Source organism: Nerophis ophidion, linkage group LG04 (genome assembly GCF_033978795.1).
Source record: "Nerophis ophidion isolate RoL-2023_Sa linkage group LG04, RoL_Noph_v1.0, whole genome shotgun sequence".
Lineage (NCBI taxonomy): Eukaryota > Metazoa > Chordata > Actinopteri > Syngnathiformes > Syngnathidae > Nerophis > Nerophis ophidion.
This window is the reverse complement of record NC_084614.1, coordinates 28,180,430-28,203,856: the sequence shown is the minus strand read 5'-3', so window position 1 is coordinate 28,203,856 and position 23,427 is coordinate 28,180,430. Positions and strand designations below refer to the sequence as shown.

The 23,427-nt window shown below is 38.9% G+C and overlaps 1 protein-coding gene across 2 annotated transcripts in view; it reads left to right on the top strand.

Annotated features, from left to right (window-relative positions):
• The window catches only part of LOC133551262 (RNA-binding protein Musashi homolog 2-like), a 230,429-nt gene that overhangs the window by 187,220 nt on the left and 19,782 nt on the right, over window positions 1–23,427 (top strand). For both annotated transcript variants that reach the window (XM_061897778.1, XM_061897777.1), the window contains one exon: window positions 16,283–16,375. In XM_061897778.1, the coding sequence (XP_061753762.1) occupies window positions 16,283–16,375 (93 nt within the window). The remainder of the gene's footprint in view (window positions 1–16,282; window positions 16,376–23,427) is intronic.

Here is a 23,427-nt window from a genome sequence, read left to right as displayed (position 1 = left end):
ATAATATTTAACCTAGAATTTCACGGCTGCCACACGTGCCAAAGTAGTTTGGAAAGGGCATGTTCACCACTGTGGTTACATCACCTTTTATTGTAACAACACTCAAAAAAGTTTGGCAACTGAGGAAACTAATTGTTGAAGCTTTGAAAATGGAATTCTTTCCCTTTCTTGTTTTATGTAGAGCTTCAGTCGTTCAACAGTCCGGGGTGTCAGCTTTCGTATTTTATGCTTCATAATGCCCCACACATTTTCGATGGGAGACAGGTCTGGACTGCAGGCGGTCCAGGAAAGTACCTGCACTCTTTTTTACGAATGGATGGATGGATGTATTCCGTTTATATATTTCAACAACTGCTGTTGTGTCCTTGAGCAAGACACTTTACCCACCTGCTCCCAGTGCCACCCACATTGGTTTAAATGTAACTTAGATATTGGGTTTCACTATGTAAAGCGCTTTGAGTCACTAGAGAAAAGCGCTATATAAATATAATTCACTTCACTTCACTTCACGAAGCCACGCTGTTGTAACACGTGCTGAATTGGGCTAGGCATTGTCTTGCTGAAATAAGCAGGAGCGTCCATGAAAAAGAAGGCACTTAGATGGCAGCATATGTTGTTCCAAAACCTGTCTGTACCTTTCAGCATTAATGGTGCCTTCACAGATGTGTAAGTTACCCATGCCTTGGTCACTAATGCACCCCCACACCATCACAAATGCTGACTTTGCATCGATAACAGTCTGGATGGTTCGCTTCCTCTTTGGTCCGGATGACACGATGTCGAATATTTCCAAAAACACTTTAAAATATGGACTCGTCAGACCACAGAACACTTTTCCACTTTGCATCATTGGGACGGCGTGGCGCAGTGGGAGAGTGGCCGTGCGCAACCCGAGCGTCCCTGGTTCAATTCCCACCTAGTACCAACCTCGTCACGTCCGTTGTGTCCTGAGCAAGACACTTAACCCTTGCTCCTGATGGGTGCTGGTTGGCGCCTTGCATGGCAGCTCCCTCCATCAGTGTGTGAATGTGTGTGTGAATGGGTAAATGTGGAAGTAGTGTCAAAGCGCTTTGAGTACCTTGAAGGTAGAAAAGCGCTATACAAGTACAACCCATTTATTTATTTTATTTATCAGTCCATCTTAGATGATCTCGGGTCCAGAGAAGCCGGCGGCGTTTCTGGATGTTGTTGATAAATGGCTTTCGCTTTGCATAGTAGAGCTTTAACTTGCACTTACAGATGTAGCGACGAACTGTAGTTACTGACAGTGAAAAATGTTTTCTGAAATGTTCCTGAGACCATGTGGTTATATCCTTTAGAGATCGATGTCAGTTTTTGATACAGTGCCGTCTGAGGGATCGAAGGTCACGGTCATTCAATGTTGGCATGCCGCTTACGTGGAGTGATTTCTCCAGATTCTCTTAACCTTTTGATGATATTATGGACCGTAGATGTTGAAATCCCTAAATTTCTTGCAATTGCACATTGATAAAAGTTGTTCTTAAACTGTTTGACTATTTGCTCACGCAGTTGTGGACAAAGGGGTGTACTTCGCCCCATCCTTTCTTGTGAACGACTGAGCATTTTTTGGGAAGCTGTTTTTATACCCAATAATGGCACCCACTTGTTCCCAATTAGCCTGCACACCTGTGGGATGTTCCAAATAAGTGTTTGATGAGCATTCCTCAACTTTATCAGTATTTATTGCCACCTTTCCCAACTTCTTTGCCACGTGTTGCTGGCATCAAATTCTAACGTTAATGATTATTTAAAAAAAAAAAAAAGTTTATCAGTTTGAACATAATATGTTGTCTTTGTAGCATGTTCAACTGAATATGGGTTGAAATTTATTTGCAAATCATTGTATTCCGTTTATATTTACATATAACACAATTTCCCAACTCATATGGAAACGGGGTTTGTACAATGCTTCACCTTTCTTACCTAAAAATGTACCCATGTATACAGAGGGCCTTAGATGACCTCAATGATGGCCTAAGAATAGAATGATCTGGATCATGAGAATATTCAGAGGCATGAAGTGTTCACTGAACAGATTTCAGCATATTTCTTTGAGCGGTCATCTTATTTTGAAGTGGGAATTCAAAACTGACTTCCACCTGGGACTCATGCAGCAAAAAGCTAAATGCGAGCCGCAGTAAACAAAGAAGAAACAAAATGATCTTCTAACTGCTCTCAGAGAAAGTATCTAATTTGCAGGGTTTAAACGGCAAATTACAAAGATTGTTGGCAGTAATAGTCTGTGTAACTTCGATGTGTTTTTAGTAAGGCTATGTGCTTTAAACTATTTTCATCATTAAATGCAAATTATGAAAGTATTTTGTTATTTGCTGTCATAAGATACTTTAGCTGTTACTTGTGCACTTATACACCCTTCTACCTAACCAATTGGTAAAAAATCAAATATAAAATTCTTCAAATCTCATCTTGCTTAGCTTTAATACTTATACTATAGTATATATGCACAATTGTTGACTTCAGTGTTGCCGCCTGGTGCTGTCACTTAAACGTGTATTTGCTTTCAGCATGACAAAGTGTGCATGAGTGTATTTTAAATCAGGATATATCAGGAAATAATAAAGGCCACTGAACAATACATAAATAAAAGAAAATAAAAGTAAGTCTGAAATCTATTATGGGTGTTGGATTAGAACACTGACTAATGTTATATTGAAGTAAATTAGCAAATGATGCTACTTTGGTTTAAGGACATCATGCTTGACAGTCATGAAAAAAGGTAGGACAATTCCCATATAAACATGTTCAGTCTTTCTTGTTAAATTGTGTCAGCTTACATCTTTGCCAATAAAACTGCTGAATGCCTTTATCACCATCTGCCAGACATTAGCAGTTGGTCCTGAATGGAGTTTAAGAGGCAACATACTCCTGGTGCTCGGGTGCAAAAATATCAAAATTTGTAGAAATATGTTGCATGTTCCCTTCCTCTCTGTCTCCGTCTGTCGTACATTTTATTTAGTTTCACACTATAATCATCTCGTCTCATCCTTCTTGGGGAGTTAATAACATTCACAGCTTCCCTTTGCGGTTTCTGTTCTCCATGTTCAAAACATTAATAGCTTTTTGTCGGTGCATCACGAAGGCTCTTTGAATTTTGTTTGCTGCCACAGGTCGAGCTACTGAAATTCCCACAAATAGTAATATTATAGTGAACTGCAATATCAGCTGCAGGCTTATCTTTTTCATCTTCCTCAGCACCTGCAGCAGTTATACCCTAATGTTATTGAACACAGTCAAACCAGCAGCTCAATATTGTAAGAATGTAAATTGTTGTGCAATATATCCAGTATAAATTTTTTTATTAACTAGGGCAAAAGACGATTACCACCAGACATACTACAGTCTTAATGGGCAACTACACTTTTTTTTGGATAGTTGCTATCATTCCCTATCTTTATGTAAGACAAGAACACACATCTTTCTTTTTCTTATGCCTTCTAACTTGTAATATCCCGCATGTACGCTGTGGAAAACAATAAAGCTAATGAGAGTCCTCTATTTTGCCCAAAAAGCTCTCTAAAAACATCCAAAAACCAACAGCAATATTTCATTTACATAACTTGACCTGCATATTAAACAAGTGTTAGCGACATTGTTATTATAAATGTTAACGCTGATGAATCACTTTTACCAGTGCTGTGATCACAGAAAAGTAACAAGCTTACTGAGCCGGTGAGCTGCTGCATCGCCTCTATAGTAGAAGCGGCTGGTCGTGGCCATAGACAGAAGTAGGCCAACTTTGACTCGAAGATCACAAGAAAGACAAGAAGGTGTTTGTTTCCGTCACATTTTTTTTAACCTGCATAAGGGATATAGTTATTGTCTTCATCTCAAAGGGAAGTTAGAAAAAATCCCATAATCCCTGTGAGAGCAGACATTGTACAGTAATGGATTGTTTTATCATGTTCTTAGTTGTGTATTTTTGTTTAGCACTTGGCAATAGTGGTACTTGCTGAATCTGCTCATCACTCAGTTTCTAAAACTTGTGGCAAGTTCTGGATTATTATTTGCCCCAAAGTAGTTGATATTGGCTCTCATGAAGTCTGCCATGATTAGTAAAAGTTATTGTTTAAGCAAATAGTAAACGTTGTGATTTGTTTGGGAAATGAATGTGCCCCTGTATGCCTAAAATGACCAAAATACTGTAAATACTAAATGTTATCCGTAATGTGCCTGTTACTACATTACATACTGCATATGCTTACAGAGTTTATATACAATGTTGATGGAGGTTTTTGAAGGTTTTTTAGAATGTTTAAGTGGCGAAATAGATAGAATCCCATTACCAACATTGTTAGTTGACTCTTGGTAGCGTTTATTCAAGAGTTAAAATTAGGGTTTTAACGGTACTGTAGGTACTGCGGTTTCAAAGTCTTCAAAATAATGCCGAAGTGGGTCTCATGGAATGCCGTAAGCAGGAAGTTAAGTGTTCAAAGTACAAACCCCGTTTCCATAAACGGAATACAATGATTTGCAAATAATTTTCAATCCATATTCAGTTGAATATGCTAGAAAGACAACGTATTTAAAGTTCAAACTGATAAACTTTTTTTTCCCGCAAATAATCATTAACTTTAGAATTTGATGCCAGCAACACGTGACAAAGAAGTTGGGAAAGGTGGAAATAAATACTGATAAAGTTGAGAAATACTCATCAAACACTTATTTGGAACATCCCACAGGTGTGCAGGCTAATTGGGAACAGGTGGGTGTCATGATTGGGTATAAAAGCAGCTTCCATGAAGTGCTAAGTCATTCACAAACAAGGATGGGGCGAGGGTCACTAATTTGTAAGCAAATTGTTTTAACAGTTTTAGAACAACATCTCTCAACGAGCTATTGCAAGGAATTTAGGGATTTTAACATCTACGGTCTGTAAAATCATCAAAAAGTTCACAGAATCTGGAGAAATCACTGCACGTAAGCAATGATATTACGGACCTTTGATTCCTCAGGCGGTACTGCATCAAAAACCGACATCATTGTTTAAAGGATGTCGCCACATGGGCTCAGGAACACTTCATAAAGCCACTGTCAGTAACTACAGTTCGTCGCTACATCCGTAAGTGCAAGTTAAAACTCTACTATGCAAAGCAAAACCCATTTATCAACAACACTAAGGAACGCCGCTGGCTTCGCTGGGCCGAGATCATCTAAGATGGACTGATAAAAAGTGGAAAAGTGTTCTGTGGTCTGACGAGTCAACATTTCAAGTTATATTTGGAAACTGTGGACATGGTGTCCTCCGGAACAAAGAGGAAAATAACCATCCGGATTGTTATAGACGCAAAGTTCAAAAGCCAGCATCTGTGATGGTATGGTGGTGCATTAGTGCCCAAGGCATGGGTAACTTACACATCTGTGAAGGCACCATTAATGCTGAATGGTCCATACAGGTTTTGGAGCAACATATGTTGTCATCCAATCAAAGTTATCATGGACGCCCCTGCTTATTACAGCAAGACAATGCCAAGCCACGTGTTACAACAGCGTGGTTTGGTAATAAAAGAGTGCGGGTACTTTCCTGGCCCGCCTGCAGTCCAGACTTGTCTCCCTTTGAAAAAGTGCGGCGCGTTATGAAGTGTAAAATACGACACCGGAGACCCCGGCCTTTTGAACGACTGAAACTCTACATAAAACAAGAATGGGAAAGAATTCCACTTTCAAAGCTTCAACAATCAGTGTCCTCAGTTCCCAAAAGTTTATTGAGTGTTGTTAAAAGAAAAAGTGATAGACTGTAACACAGTGGTGAACATGCCCTTTCCCAACTACTTTGGCACGTGTTGCACAATTTCCCAACTAGTATGGAAACGGGGTTTGTAGATAAGAGGAATATTTTTTTTTGTGGACATTTACGGAAAAATGTCATCAAAATCCGCCCACAACTGTTTGGGTTATGTTGCCAACAAACATACAAAGATCCCCTGGCAAAAACATACCGTATTTTTCGGACTATAAGGTGCACTTAAACTCCTTTCATTCTCTCAAAAATCGACAGTGCGCCCTGTATACGGAATTATTCTGGTTGTGTTAACCGACCTCCAAACAATTTTTTTTGATACATGGTGTATTGATCAATGTGACTTGTAGATGGTAGTTACACATAAGAGATACGTGTAGACTGAAATATGATGCCAGTAAACAACACCAAAACTTTAAATGCTCCATTGACAACAGAGCACATTACACACAGCACTCAAAAATCCGTCAAACGGTTTTAGTATGACTTTGAAGCCGCAACCGCTTGATGGATTGTCGGCCCATTACAGCTACCGTAGTCAGAGATACAAGTATTATGATGGTGTGTATATAAGGACAGAAAAATGGCACCCATTAGCAGACATATTATCTGGAGTTTTTTTGCCACAATATTATGCAAAACCAACGTTTCTTACCTTTTGGTACCTGCTGATGTGTATTTGAGATCTGCATAAGTCCTGAAAATTTGTGCACGTCCGTCATTGTAGTCTGTGGCGATGTCACAGTTGATAAGCTTCTTCTTTTTCACTATCTTCTTGTTATGGGGCATACATCCTCTGCTGTTGCCATTTCTAATAAAAAGTAATGTAAAGTTCTAACTTATATCTTGCCATGGAAGCGCTAAAAACCACCGGTGTAGTCGGTTTACAAAACTCACCCACGAACCTTATTTATTAGTTATTAGAGTGTTTCGGTCGGTCTTTTTTTCACGGGACACATTTCCGGCGTTGTTGCGCTAGTGAGCCACGGATGAGGAGATGCTGCACTGTTATTGATTTAAGTAAAGTCTGAATGTAATTAAAACAGTTTGTTCCATTGTTTGACACCTCTCCTACTCCCGTCCTTGCACGCTACACCGCTACAACAAAGATGATAGAGAAAAGACGCCGCCAAAGGTGAGCCACGTAAATAAGACCGCCCACAAAACGGCACATCCTGAAGCGACTGTCAGAAAGTGACTTGAAAATGGTCTGAAAAACGTAATCTATGCAACATTTTGACCAAGGAACCAACATTACATGTTATGTAGACCACAAGGAAGTGTTTTCAATTTAGAAAAAAATCATAATCACACTCAAATTCACACACACGCTCTCACCCAGAAAATATATTTAAAGCCAACGATGATAAACATCGATTCGTAATTTATTTACATTACTTTACAGTTAAATTGTTAGTTAACTTTTCTGAGAAACAGCTTTTCCCAAACTTGTATAAACAATGTCAACTATAGAGGTCACTGCTTCTCAGAAAGTAAAAGTTGAAAGACACTAAAGTGAACATTATTGTTTTGCACTGTATGTTTACATTGTCACTTAAAAGACATCAACTGTAAGTTTATATTTTATTTTTTATATTTGCTTGAAAGACACGTTCCTGCACAATTACTTGCATATAAATGTATGGAGTAAAAAATAACATTAGAACATTTGAGCATCATGTTTGTGTTCAATTACAGTAAGTGTGTTTATCTTATACTTTCCTTACAGTTCATTTAATACACTACGGCATTTTTTGGGGGACATAAACCACAATCATTTTGTATTGTAGGATTAATACTTTGATAATACCGTATCGTGACATTTTGATACTGTTACATCTCTAATTAGGATGCATAAGACAATTTATTTAAGTGTGTGCTTGTCTCACGTAAGGATTGTGAATAATAGGCAAAATTCTCTCCCAAAAAGTGCAGGCAATAGTTCACACAAAGCAGTACAGTTCAGTTTTCCTCACATTCAGTCTTGAATTGTCCCTGTAGGTAAATCATGTAACACAACAATTTGCCAGTGAATTGAACAAAACAATTAACAGTTACAGTTATGGATGCACCAGTCATTTGTCAAATTCCCATGAAAAAATACATTATCTGCCATTGTCAATAAATGCCTTTCCATGGCGATCACAAAAACGATCCCCTCTTGCTGACACATTATTCATGTTTAGTCCCCCAGTTGACAGAGGCGGCTAGCAGTTAACTGTGTATGTCCATACACAGTGCAGAGCCGCTTCCCTAAGTCAATAGCCACCTCCATTGCAGCAATTAAACTACATTTTTTACAAGTGGGCGAGGTTCAACAAGAAAAAGCAGACAAGAAGGTATGCAGATCACGAAACTAGACGCTAAGGTAGTTTGAAAAACACAAGACATAAGTGCTTTGTAACTTTTAACAGAAGTCTGGATGGAACCGTGTTTCAGCAAAAAAGAAAAAAAATATATATATATATTTTGATATGAATCCAGAGACACGTAGGGTGGTTGCGGGGCTGATTATTATAGATGATTAGTAGACGGTAGTTTTTGCTTTTGTCCAGAAGCAGTCTGAAGTATACTACCACAACTTACACCACAACAAAGCTGGGTGGTTTTGGTCAAATATTGTTGGTACCCTTTTTCAATAGTAATGCAATAAAGTACACTTAGTAGAAACTTTACACACACTAAATTTGGATATAAGGTTGGTAATAGACTGCTAAAACTGTTCACCAGACCACCTGCAAAACATACCAAGGCTGCTCAGTAATTCACTACAAGACACCTAGGATGTGATTGTTTCAGCCCCCGGATCATCAGGGACAAGTGTTGAATATTCAACATGAACACTTGACTTCGACTTGGCACACCTAATACTTAAAGGAGACTGCATCTTATCACGTTCAATGATCACACACAGAGGAAAGCTAATCATTTGGCTCTTTTGTTAGTTCCACTGGTCTGACTAGTCATGAATAGACCATAATGTCATATGTGCTTTCATCTGTATTCACACTTCTGTCAAACATATTTCCTCCAGTCATTTCTTTACAAAAGGTAGATATTCATTATATCTTATATTAACAACCTTTAGTCTACAAAAATCTACAATTTGATTTTATGCCATAGTCTGACAGCAGATATAGATTAGAATACACCATAGTCTTCTCACATAGTATTCTGTTCCGTTCACTGGATGCACAACATTCCTTCTGTTTTGACGCTTGTGTTGCACTAAAGCAGCAAGTGTTGAGGCCTTTCACACTTATAGACCACATGCACTCAAGAAAGTGGAAACACACTGACAGACCACACACTTTCACACATGCACACACACAGACACACACTAAAGACTCTTTACAGCCTCTCTGGGAGGTGTAAAAATAGCTTAATGTTTGAAAAATTGGGTTAAAGAAAATCTGGGTTGAAGACCAGTCCATTTATAAATCTTGTTAAAATTTTACCGGAGTAATCAAATGATGTTTGCTTTTATTTTTACTATAAAGTACAGGTTAATTCCCCTCAGTTTCCAGCAAGTTTGCCAAATGCAACTGTTATGGCCCTGATAGAGCAGGTCATATTGACATAAAACATTTGAACAGCAAGACTTATGTTTACAACCAATTCATCTTAAAAAAAAAAAAAAAAAAAAAAAATCCATTAAGCTTAACAAAGTGAGCCATGAGCCATAATGTCCTCCGTCACCATGGGACCAAAAAAAAGGGAAAAATAATTGTGTTGTATCGAGAGTCAGCAATACCATCAGCTTCTCGAGAGACAGACAAGGCTGAAAACTTGACAGGTCGAAACGGGTTTGATAGAACAAGATAGAAATATGACCAGGGACTGGGCTTGCCGTGAGGGAAACAGCTGATGTAGAGGAGTGAGCAGAGATGAACATTGGCGTGTTTATTTATCTATTTCTTTATTTTACCTTGATTTGCAAAGATAAAAGTGAGTGATGTTGATAAATACTCACATAGCCAGCTTATCAGCAGCTGTCTGGCCTGGGGTTGCCGGCGGTGGCATCCAAGGCTGATAACCCCCAAGGCCTGAGGGATGATGTTGGCAAGGAGTAGGGGAGGGGAGGGTAATGCAGCTGCTGGGTCTATTCTTGTGTACAACCCAAAACCAGCCAGTTGATCATTTGACATGTTGATACATCACAAAGGAGGATACAGAAGTTGGTAGCCATTAGCTTCGGTATGAGGAAGCTCAACCTTCGGGAACTAGTGATTAAGATTGCTAATGTTAAGCCAGACCTAAGGTCGTTTTCTTATGGTCATTTTCTCTGAAGGCAGTAGTATGTAATCACACCTCTTTGAGCAATCAATAGCGTCACCCTCTGCTAGTCTTTACACATATTTACTTGATTTAATTGGAAACATACAAGGGTTCATTTATAACAGGTCAAGATCCAATTAAGAATCTTGGTTCCTACCTGACAACATGGCCTGTATGGCCATGATATAACATATACTACTCAACTAATCAACTACTCAACAGACAACAAACATGAATTTGAACCTGCATACTTTCAACAACATCTGGATGAACGCTGATGTTATAGACTCAACCATGGTGTTTTAGTTATATGAGAAGCACGGAAGGAAGATGACGACAACATGTAACAAGAGGACTTATGCGTGGGAGCCTGTGTTCCTATCTGCAGGTTGTGCGCCTTTGAGATGTAAGTGCACCTGGAAAGCCCTTGACAGATGGTGACTTCAGCACGAGCTGAATCTTGCTTCTTTTCCTCTCTGTTAACCCTCTTCCATGCATTGAAAGTGTTTCGGTCAGCGTTTTGATCAAGCTAGTTTCCTTTTACCGTTGGGCTCTCTTGGTTTGGTCCTTTTTTAGTTATTTGGATTACCAATTAATTGCCCAATTCATCAATCAGGAACTGTGCCGACTTAAATAAGTCATTTAAAAAGAAAAACAGCTACAAGAAGAACAGTATGCCAAGCTCTTATTTATTTGAGCATTTCACTTACTGTAAATTTTTGCCACCTTTGTACTTCACCACAACATATTTCAAGAATTCAACAGTGTTTCTCAATTTCTTTGTCAAAGTGCTGGTACCTGCAACTTTCTTGGGCCCCATGGTGACTTATTTTGCAGTTGTAGTCAATAAAAAAGCATATAGAGTCAGTCACCTACACTTAGGATGTGTATATATAATATACAGGTAGGCCTGGGCCAATATCACATTTTGCTGGGCAATAAGAAAACCTGCAAATTATTGCCAATAAACATTATTATTGTCAACATTATTTTCAGACCATATCAACTATTAATGTAATGGCAGTATATAATAATGCAAGTATACCCTTTTAAATGCAATACACTTGTATTTGTCATATATTTTATCATTGTAATTGGAATGTAAACTTTTAAGTCTAAAAGTTCAATAAAACAAACCAATTTTTTTTTTTATTTACTCTCTCTGTTAGCAACATTTTCTATTTGAATAAAAATAGCAACCAAAAGCAACACATTAGGTTCTGTCTCTGGTAAAGTGGGGTTGGGGAACCATTAAATATACACAACCAAAACAATACATGAAATGGCTGAATAAAGTGTCGACAAACAACATTGCAGTTTAATATTGATAATGTAGGCATAGGTAGAGTTGTACATTACTTAACTGACAATCAAGTTAGGACCTTCGTAAACAAACGTGCAGAGTAACAATATAAACATGACAATATTAGCAGATGTAGTAACAGGTCATAGGCAAAAAAGAAAATTGCTTGGCTGATTCCGAGGAGGAACACCATATGACATGACAACATGACAAACATCCGTCAAATGTTTGCAGCGTTTTTTGAAATGCTAGCTTTTCAGAATATTAAAAGGCAACATTTATTTGACGTTGTTATGTTGTGAACCATTTTGCGCTGTTTATTTTGTACTGACCTTGGGAATACTGAGTCGGGTAGTTGTGTTTAAAGTGGGCATGCAAGTTTGTCATGTTTGCACTTTTTGTTGGCACCACTCTTGAGCATATTCAGCAAACGGGCTCCTCTGTGTTGATGGTCTCACTTTGTTCCAAAGTAGGGCCTGGTGATATGGCCTTTTTTTAATATCTCAATATTTTTAGGCCATATCGCGATACACGATATATATCTCGATATTTTGCCTTAGCCTTGAATTAACACTTGATGCATATAATCACAGCAGTATGATGATTCTATGTGTCTACATTAAAAAATTCTTGTTCATACTGCATTAATATATGCTCATTTTAAACTTTCATTCAGAGAGCGAAATAACAACTAAGTCAATTGACCAAAACTGTATTTATTAAACAGTTATTAAAAAGTGGCACAAACATTCATGTGATTTCCAAAACAGAAAGTGCAAGATTGTCAGAGACATTTTAAAACAAGCTAATAGTGCACTTCTGTGCATAATGTCACTAAGATGACTATCAAAACAACACTAAATTGAGGTGCACTTTTTGTACAGAATGCTACTACAAAAGTTTAAAACAAATAAAGTGCACTTTTGTGCATGATGTCACAAAAGATATTTCAATAACTGTCAAATAAAAATGAGCTGTGAATTAGGAAATCAAATAGTGTTCGTCCTTCGCTATGTGGTAGGTTACTGCGGACATTATCTACTTTTGTTGTTGAGTAGTTTTTTTCATACGGTGTTGTTCTGGAAATGTTTGCCTCGGCATTTTGAGGGTGTGGGCGTGTGGCACCGAATGGAGATGTTGACATGCGTAGTTTCAAGCACCCTTCATTCTCTAGCAGGTTACTTTTCAAATGATGCTACATATTACCAGTAATGGTACTTCTTGTAGCAACACTTTTGCCCGACACTTGACAAATTACGGTTGTCTGTTCGACATATTCCCACTTGAAGCCAAACCACCCCCAGATGATGGACCCCCTGCTGTTTTTCTTGGGAATGAATTATTCCTTCATTTGTTACCATATTTGCACCTTCTTTCTCTCGTATTACCACTCCGCTAGTATGACAGCTAACATTACCCATGCTGCTACCCCCCTGCTCCGCGAGGGCGTATACGTATGTGACGTATGTAAGAAGGTGTGCTTGCTGTCTGTGAGAAGGAGAGACAAGAAGGAGTGGGAAGAACCTGCAGTGTAATGCTAGTTGCTAAAATGAACTGTGTGAGAACGTATACTCGAATATCACAATATAGAACCCGTGATATATCGAGTATATCGATATATCGCCCAGCCCTATTCCAAAGGTTTAAAACAGGGGTCTCAAACTCAATTTGCCTGGGGGCCACTGGATGCAGAAACTGGGTGAGGCTGGGCCGCAAGAAAAGATTTCTTAAAAAAAATCTAACATGCACTTTTTAATGGATTCACCTTCTATGAATGGCTTTCCCACCCTAGCAACATACTTGCCTACCCTCACGATTTTTCCGGGAGACTCCTGAATTTCAGTGCACATCCCGACAATCTACCTGTGCAACCATTCTCCCGAATTTTTCCCAATTTTCACCCGGCTGACATTATTAAGGGCTGCCATGACTGCACTGCCTTTAACGTCCTCTACAACAGTGGTTCCCAACCTTTTTTCAGTGATGTACCCCCTGTGAAATTTTTTTCAATTCAAGTACCCCCTAATCAGAGCAAAGCATTTTTGACAAAAAAAAAAAAAAAAAGAGATAAAGAAGTAAAATACAGCACTATGTCATCAGTTTCTGATTTATTAAACAGTGCAAAATATTGCTCATTTGTAGTGGTCTTTCTTGAACTATTTGGAAAAAAGATATACAAATAAGTAAAACACTTGTTGAAAAATAAACAAGTGATTCAATTATAAATAAAGATTTCTACACATAGAAGTAATCATCAACTTAAATTGCCCTCTTTGGGGATTGTATTAGAGATCCATCTGGATTCATGAACTTCATTGTAAACATTTCTTCACAAAGAAATACATCTTTAACATCAATATTTATGGAACATGTCCACAAAAAGTCTAGCTGTCAACACTGAATGTTAGATTGTTGTATTATTTTTCCACAGTTTATGAACTTACATTCATACTTCATTGAAGTATTATTCAATAAACATATGTATAAAGGATTTATGAATTGCTGCTGTTTTTCAGAATGTTTTTAATAAATCTCACTTGTCCCTTGGCATACCTTCAAGTACCTCCAGGGGTCCGCGCACCCCCAAAAGACGACTACTGCGCCACTACATGTCATCGTGCACGCTTTTACGTCACACAACCAATGTGCCGGCTCTGTATTGTGTTGTGTGAGACTTGTGCAGAACAATGTCAGTGGCTGCAAGTCGTACTTGGTTAACAGCCATACACGTCACACTCAGGGTGGCCGTAAACATTTTTTTTAATACTGTTACAAATATGTGCCACACTGTGAACCCACACCAAACAATAATGAGAGAGAACAAATACCCCGAACACCTTGCAGGGCTACAATATACAACACCTCAACCGACGCAAGTAGGGAGGGTGGGGGTATGGGGGGTTGGTGGTAGCAGGAGTGTGTATATTGTAGCCCAGAAGACTTAGGTCTGCATAGGATTCTGGGTAATTGTTCTGGTGTGTTTATGTTGTGTTACAATGCGGATGTTCTCCCGAAATGTGTTTGTCATTCTTGTTTGGTGTGGGTTCACTGTGTGGCACATATTTATAACAGTGTTAAAAGTTTTTTTACGGCCACCCTTGGTGTGACGTGTGTAGCTGTTGATCAAATATATCTTGCAATCACACACGTGCGTCTCACGTGGCCAGATCCAACGTACAACTGGGCTTGCACGCTGTCAGTTCAAGATGTAGGGGGCGTTAAAGGCCCTGAATATTGTTGATATGGTAAAAATTGACAGGGGCTTTGAGAGAATTGGTGCCCTGAAATTCAGGGGTCTCCCGGTAAAATTGGAGACGTTGGCAAGTATGACGCTTTCAAGCGCCTTTCATATTAAACTCGCGGGCCGCACCAACATTAAATTGTCATATCAAAGCGATGGCCGCATAATAACGTCTCGCGGGCCGCAATTGGCCCGCGGGTCGCATGTTTGAGACCACTGGTTTAAAACCATAATATTCAAAATATTACCAGTCCGAGCGATGGTATTTCGTTTTGCGATCATTTTGTTCAACACGGGACTGTGTTTGTCACAGGTTAATTTGTTGCACTGTGTGATCCTAATAACTCCGCCTCTCTGCACCAAGACAAAATGCACTTAATGAATGACTAGAAGGTTCACACGCTTCTTTTCATTCTGCTATGGTAAAAACGCTCGCAGCTGATGAAATCGATGGAAAGAGTGAATGTTCTTAAATTCCGCAAACACACATGTGCATGGCGGTTATCAACGTTGGAAAAGTTATCAAGTTTATTTTCCTTTACCTTTTGATAATTGACTTATCGAATATCCACCCAGGCCTATATGCTCGCAAAATTACTATTTTCTTACTATTGTTTGGCCGTACAACAACTAAGACAGTGTAAGAATACCATGGCAATGTTTAAGACAAACACAGAATCATAAAAACTATGGTATACGAAAACCGAGGTACCACTGTATTTTGATATATGACTTGGTTTAGTTGAATGTTTGTTCTGGATAGACATGTCTTTTAACTAAAATGTCATTTGATGGTCCCATTAATGAAACCTGATTGCTTTTTTTAACATCTCTTCTGATGTAATTCTTAATGTTCGTATTTATTTTCATTTAAATATATTTAATAACCTAATGATATATATGTATTTGTGTATATGTGTCAAGCTGGTTGTTGACTAGCACTTGCTCCAAAATAAAGAGCTTATTCTACCAAATAACAGTTTATTGTATATCCCCATTACCAACCACATTTACATTAAACCCAAGGGCTATGTGTTCTTTGTTATATTTCCTGATTATTAATTCGAGCACTGCTGCCACCTTGCTAGAGGTTTGTGTATCATTCAAGCATTCAAAAAGAAAATCCCCCTGGCTCTTACCGCATCGACCCCCCTATTGTTCCCATTAAGTAGGATACAATGTGGTTGTCCATGCCCAGATTTTTTTAGTTATTATTGAATGTGTAAGATGATCTAAATTTAGCATGAACTCATCAGCAGTGATGTTTTTGCCCTTTTTGATGCTGTGGGTAATAATCCTTTATATTGTTGCTGTTTGGAATTAAATGAGGCTTTTATGCACCCTGATTCCACATTGCAGCACTCATTAGTTGTTTTGTTGCAAGCAAATGATTTCTGCCTGAAGTTTGACAAAACTTTGTGAGGATGAGCAAGATGTCTTTTGGGAGAAAAACAACAAAAATCACAGAACTGTGTTTATTCTGTTTTCTCCTGTCAAAATGTTCAGCCTTGTGACCTTGCTTGTTACGAATACAGAATCCCAAATAGCAGTTGGAAACTCTTATTTTGTGTTTGCATTCAAGCCATTCATGCGTCTTCATCAGATGTGTCCTCATTAAAGGTGTCGTGGGATGCATTCAACGTTTTATCACGCTAACCTCAATTTTTTTTCCCCCTTTCAGATGGTCACAAGAACAAAGAAAATATTTGTTGGTGGCCTTTCAGCCAATACAGTAGTGGAAGATGTGAAGCAGTATTTTGAACAGTTTGGGAAGGTAAGGCTGCTTTTGTTTTTGTTTTAATAACCACTAAAGATTGTTGCAAGATATCGTCAATGTCTGTACTTTGTCTTGCATTAAGGTTGTTGTCACATACTGACCATAAAAGCTTGAGAAAGTGGTTAACATAAATCTTTTCATTTTTTATACTGCTTGTCTTCATAAGGTTTTGTGGGTAAGCTGGATACTATCCCAACTAACTTTAGGCAAAAGGCGGGGTACACGCAAAACTGGTCGCCAGCAAATTGCAGCACAAAAATAGACAATGACAATTTGCGCTCACATTTATATTTACACCTATGAACAATATTGTCTCCCATTAATCTGATGTGCATTTGTTTTTGGAATTTGGGAGGAAAACCACTGTACCCGGAGAAACCCCACACATGCATGGGGAGAACATGCAAACCCCACAGAGAGAGATACCCGAACCAGGTGCATTTTTAGTTATTTAGGGGCCCAAGGCAAACCTAGTTGACGGGGTCTTCCACATAACAAAAACAACATGGTGCATTACTATGTTGTTAGAAACTACCATGCAAGCTGCAGATAAATGTGAGGTAAGCGGCACCCAGTTTTTTTAATTTAAATGATAGGAACACAAATCATAATTTAATATACTGTAATCCATTTTTCAAAGATCATTATTTAGTTGGCACAGTTGGACCGGATGTGATGGTTAGCGCTATTATAGTGTATGTTGGAAGTGTGTGTCTGGTGGGGAAAAGTAGAGACATTTTTCGAATATTATTATTTTGTTAGCGCATGCGGACCTGATGTGATGCTTAGGGCTGTTATTGTGAATGCTGGAAGTGTGAGACTGATGGTTGCTGTGTTTGAATGAGAGATTGTTATTCATCTGATATTTTGGGGACCCTTAAAAGTGGTTCCAAGCAACTGCCTGTTTGCCTAATGGTAATTCCACCCCTGACCCTAAAAGAGATTCAAACCGGTACTGTACGACCAAGATGCTAACCACTCGGCCGTTGTTTGGCCTGTTTATCAGGACAAAAATGACTGAAAATTGGTACAATGGTACCTCAGTTTGTTAGTAATTCCTTTCAAACGGTCAGACGAAGAGCAACTCATACATAATCCGAACACATTTTGCCATAAGAAGTAACTTTCGTGTCACACAAAACAATGGTCTGCTTGTATTTTTTCACATCGACCACAGGGTTTTCCCCAGCTTGAAATGTACATGTGATGGTGGGAGCATGTTAAATTAAAAGTCATCAATAATTTGCATAATTTTTGGCGCTAGGAATTTTCTTGAAGGCGTCCCTGGGACCCCATCAAGTCATACAAATGGGGTCCCACATTAAATTTTTGGGGTGCTACTTTTTTGAAAGCGTTTTGAAAACAGATGATAAAAGTATGCATTATCTTGTTGTATCTCACATTCTATATTGTGTTTTGGAAAAAGGTTGTCATTAACGTTATTTAATTAATAAAAAAAAAATACCAAAGGAAAAACTTTTATGCAAATCTATTCAGTTCTAAACATTCATTCACTTTCTTCTTTCCTTAATGGATCTAAACTTTACCGCTGCAGGTATGTATTTCTATATTTTATTTAATAAGTTGTACGTGTATTTATTTCAGTATAAAAGTGTAAAACGTTTTTAGCTTCGGTCATTAAGTGATGATAATGTATTGCCGGGCATACATGCATATGACAAATGTAAATGATTATTCTCACCTGTAGGTAGATCATCAGTCGTTTGAAAACCGACACATCTACACTTTCATGGCAAATAATACCAACACACTTAGAAATTTGCAAGTTGGCTGCAATGCCATTTAAAAAGGTGGCACTCAATGCGTCTAGCATTTCATCTCTGGCTTCGTGATGGCCATAAGCTGCCGGTATGCTGGCACCATTGGACTTTTGCAGCTCAATCAGGCTTGGGAACTTCTACAAGGGGAGGTTCTCTTTGGCCAAGTAATACACAGTCCGCAACTAGCTATTAACACTATCTTTTCTTGCCTCCCCTGCTCTTTTCAGCACGCCAAAAATGCTGCTCGACTGCTTTCCAGCCGATTCGGCCAACTAGTGAACCGATTGGTGTGAGAGTAACATATATGTGTGTGTGTGCTCCTTTAAGAATGGCGGTATGTTGGGTGAGTGACGTGTGTAAGTGAGTAGGGGGGCGGGGTTTGGTGTTAGTGGGGGTGTATATTGTAGCGTCCCGGAAGAGTTAGTGCTGCAAGGGATCCTGGGTATTTGTTCTGTTGTGTTTATGTTGTGTTACGGTGCGGATGTTCTCCAGAACTGTTTTTCTCATTCTTGTTTGGTGTGGGTTTACAGTGTGGCGCATATTTGTAACAGTGATAAAGTTGTTTATACGGCCACCCTCTGTGTGACCTGTATGGCTGTTGATCAATTATGCCTTGCACTCACTTATGTGTGACTGTAAAAGATGCATATATTATGCGACTGGGCCGACATGTAGGAAAAACGGACGTGACTACAGGTCATAGAGGACGTTAAAGGCAGTGCCTTTAAGGCACGCCCCTAATATCGATGTCCGGATGGAAATCGGGAGAAATTCGAGAGAATGGTTGTCCCGGGAGATTTTCGGGAGGGGCACTGAAATTTGGGAGTCTCCCGGAAAAATTGGGAAGGTTGACAAGTATGTGTGCAGGACTTTAATCAGCATGGAGGATATCTAGTTGGCTTTGTGGAAAACATAAATAAAGAGCTAATACGAATCAACGGCCTCATCATTATTAGCCAAGAGCAAATCTGTAGGGACCCACTGCTGGGTCAAGTGAAGGGTGTTACAATATATCAACCATGGAGGGAACATCTCCCCCGCGCTCCCCGACCACGATCTGGGAGCCGACAAGCAGGAAAGGTGTAACAAGATGTTTCTTGGTGCCTGGTGAGGCTAGATGTTACATGGTGTGCAAAACATCTCTCCATCTTCATAACTGATCCATTTGCTGAAAAATGGCTCCTGAAGCAAATTTTCATTGAAGCTTCGCTTCTTGGGTTTATTGCTCGCCATACGAAAACAATAATACCGGCAAATGCATTATTTGTGATTGATAAAACTTTCGGCGAATCAAAATTTAAGAAATTGTATCTGAAAGTTCATTACTTTGAAGTCGACCAATAAAAACGCAATAAACGGGGACATAAATTTGACTCGGCAAATATAACCCCAAAAAAAAAAACACTGGCGGAAAACGATAACCGATGAAACAAATCAAGCAAACCGCAAAAGTTTTGACCAAGAGAAGGCAGGGTCGGTAAAAACAAAAAAAATAAAAATTGGAACGCACGTCCTTTGTGATTTCAATGCGTAAAAAGACACAAAGAGGGTGTGTGTGTGTGTGTGTGTGTGTGTGTGTGTATATATATATATATATATATATATATATATATATATATATATGTATATATGTATATATATTATTGCTAAAATATTGTACATACATTTTAAAACTAGTCTGTTATTAGTATTTAGTATTGACATATTTTGGTTATATCGTTTTGCTTTATTTTCATAATTGTTATTATTGCACAATGTAACACAGGTTATATACCAGTGGCAGCTGCTGCTCTTTCAAGTCGGGGAAGCTATTTTTCAGCTACTCTGTAAACAAGAGTACCGTCTCCAATCCCAGATTAAAAAAAATATAATCATGCTAGTTTTTACAAAGAAAACTTCACTTAAAAATTTGTGAATATACATAAGACTTAGATTGATCAGATCTGGCCTCCCAAGTCCACTTGGAGCCTGCTCCGCTCACAATACACTTGAGTCTGTGAACATCTTCAGTCACTAATTAATTCCATTTAATTGTTTGGGTACACACAACGGACTAGTTATTAATGCGCAATGTTTGTGTTAACCGAGGAAATCTACAAAGACTGTAGGTTTGAAGTATTTTTGTCGAAAAAAGGAGAGTAGGGAAACCAAATGCACTGTTTTGTGACTTGCTGTGTGCTCTTAATTAAAAGCCCACTCAATTCATAAAAATACTTGTGTGGAGATTTTAGTTGCTGTGTGGTGCAGCACTTTATGCACACTATTCTCAGGACCAATACCCCGAGCTGAGTGAGGCATATTTGCACGCCCTTTAATACAAGGACATGCCACACACACACATTACAGACACACACACAAACAGGCTTTGATACAGTGGCAGCATTTCACAGATAATTTCCTCACACTGAGTGGAGATCCATTTCCCTCATGTCATATTCCACTTCAGTCAAGGTCACCTTCCACTGATACAGTCTCTGTAACATCAGCACTTGACCTTGAGTTTAAACAGTTTCAGTGAGGATGGATTTTTCATGGGCATATAATGCAGCGTGTCCTGAAGGAGACAAAAGAGCTGTTATGAAATAATGGAAACAGTTATTTTTGGTTCAGACCCAGTATGCAACCAGCTCCCCTCCCCTCCAAAGCCAAGTGTTGTTTTCTCGGCTGGAAGAGAGCAAGGTGGATGACTTTGTTTGGCTCCTTTTCTGTTGAGGATGCTTGGAAGGACCTCGCGTGGCCTGGATGGTTTATTTGCACAATAGAACTCTGCAAGCAAATATACAGCACGACTTTGCAATCAATCATTCTGAGAAAGGGCTCAAAATGATTTTCTTGATTGAATGACATAATTGACTTGATTATACAAAGTTTTTTTCCCCTCCTTGAAGAATCCTCAAATGCTTAGGAGGAAACAAACAAATCAGACTGATTGAGGTAGATGTTGTGCATGTTTTCTTGGTGTGTTTTTAGAGCCTACTTGCAAATGCCTCAATATGTCTGCAGTAGTGCCCTCGCCTTGCGTGAGAGTTCCAGCGATTAGGTGTATTTTTACGGTTGTGTGATTACATGTGGGTCTGTGCGGGCAGGTCTGTGAAAGCTCCGCAAGAGACAAAACATCAGAGGATGGGTTGGATGCAATATCTGCAAAGATGTGGAGCGAAAAATACATCTCAAGATTTAACTAACCTGTCTATCAGTGATATCTATTATACAGCATGTGAGGATTTCTCAAAAAGAAAAAAAAGTAATTTGTTTTCTTCTATATAGAATATTAGTGCAGTGTGTCAATCATTATGTCTCCCGAGCCATAGAGGAAAGACTGCTTGTCTCATTGGCCAAAACAACAGCCAATGAGATGCAGTCACAACATGTGTGTCTAAAAATCTGCCTTTACAAAGACAATAATAATGAATTTAATATACCAATATATATTATCATTGTGGTTGTAGCAGTGTAATACTAAACTACGGACTAAAAGGTGGTTCTGATGTTATTTATCCTTTAAGACAGTGGTTATTAACCTTGTTGAACCCCACAAGTGTCATTCACCGAACCCTTCTTTAGTGAAAAATAAAATGTGTTTATTTTTTCAAATTCAAGACAAAGTTATATGTTTTTTTTTACTAGTGCACAAAATAAACCGTGTATGGACATCACCTTGTTCAATGAACAAAACCAACACAGTGCATGAACTCGCAACACATTACACACCTGCAAGTCAGTAATTTCTGCTGTTGCCTTTGTGAGACCAGTTCAGATATGCGTGGCTTCACTTTGGCAAGTGCCACTCATGTCATTTTCAAAACAACATTTTTTCCTTTTCTTCGTTTTCCACCCAGACATACAATATTAGATCACAGCTCATAAAAAAAAAAACATTTTTCATGATTGTCATTGTAAGTGGGCCAAAACACTTATATTGGAAAATAATATTTTGCAAGTGACTGCTGTCATTTGATTATAATAATAAAACATCCATCCATCCATCCATCCATTTTGTACCGCTTGTCCCTTTCGGGTTCGCAGGGGTGGGGTGGTTGGGGTTGCTGGAGCCTATCTCAGGTTGTAATTTAGTCAAGTTTGGGACAGGTGTGCGGATGGTGTGGCCACAGTGCATGTGCACGTCTGATGTCGCTCAAATGTGTTCCACTGAATGCTCAAGGAGTTTTTGCGTTTGCTCACGCATATGGAACATTGTTTTGGATATCTATGATACGCCGATAGGGAGAAGTTTTTATTTACACGATGACCTCCGCAGTGGAGGCTCTGCCGAACCCCTGAGACCGACTCACCGAACCCCAAGGTGCTTAACTCAGGTTAAATGGTAAATGGTAAATGGTTGTACTTGTATAGCGGTTTTCTACCCCTTTTTAAGGAGCCCAAAGCGCTTTGACAGTATTTCCACATTCACACATTCACACACTGATGGTGGGAGCTGCCATGCAAGGTGCTAACCAGGACCCATCAGGAGCAAGCGTGAAGTGTCTTGCTCAAGGACACAATGGACGTGACTAGGATGGTTGAAGGTGGGGATTGAACCAGTAACCTTCAGATTGGGGGCACGGCCACTCTCTCAACTTTGCCACGCCGTTAAGAACCACTGCTTTCGAAGCAGAAAAAAATAGAAAACATTACTTGGTAAATTCTTAACCCGCTGCCTTCCTCCGACACACTGGCAATTGTGAAAGCAACAACATGCTGGTTGATGTGTGGACTGTGGTCGGACATGCAAGAAACTCAGGTCTAACGTAGCAAAGGAAAATGTGGACTGCGCGTCAACCATGTTGTGGCATTAACATTTTTTTTCTTTATTTGACAAACAATCGTGGCAAAGGGGATTTTAAAGAAACAATTGTATCCACAGAGCCATGGAACTATATTTGCATCAACTTTGTGGCCCCGTTTACTCTGCACACCAAATCTGAATTTTTTCCTCTCACGTGACATATTTTTTTTCCAGTCCAAACGCACCAATATGCTTCAAATCTGATTGTTTTGCATCAGATTTGGGCCACATCAGGAGGTAGTTCGAATACCATTGGAATCGGATTTTTTTCAAATGTGACTGCAGTATAAACAAAAATGCAACCTGAATGCGACATGATAGCGACTTTTACGTCATCTGTGTGCGAGCTACAACATTTGTGTGGTTTTGGTGGGCAGAGTATTTTTTCAGCGGCCAGATTTTTGGTGTATCACAAGGCAATAGTGTGCAAATATAAGCTATATATATATATATATATATATATATATATATATATATATATA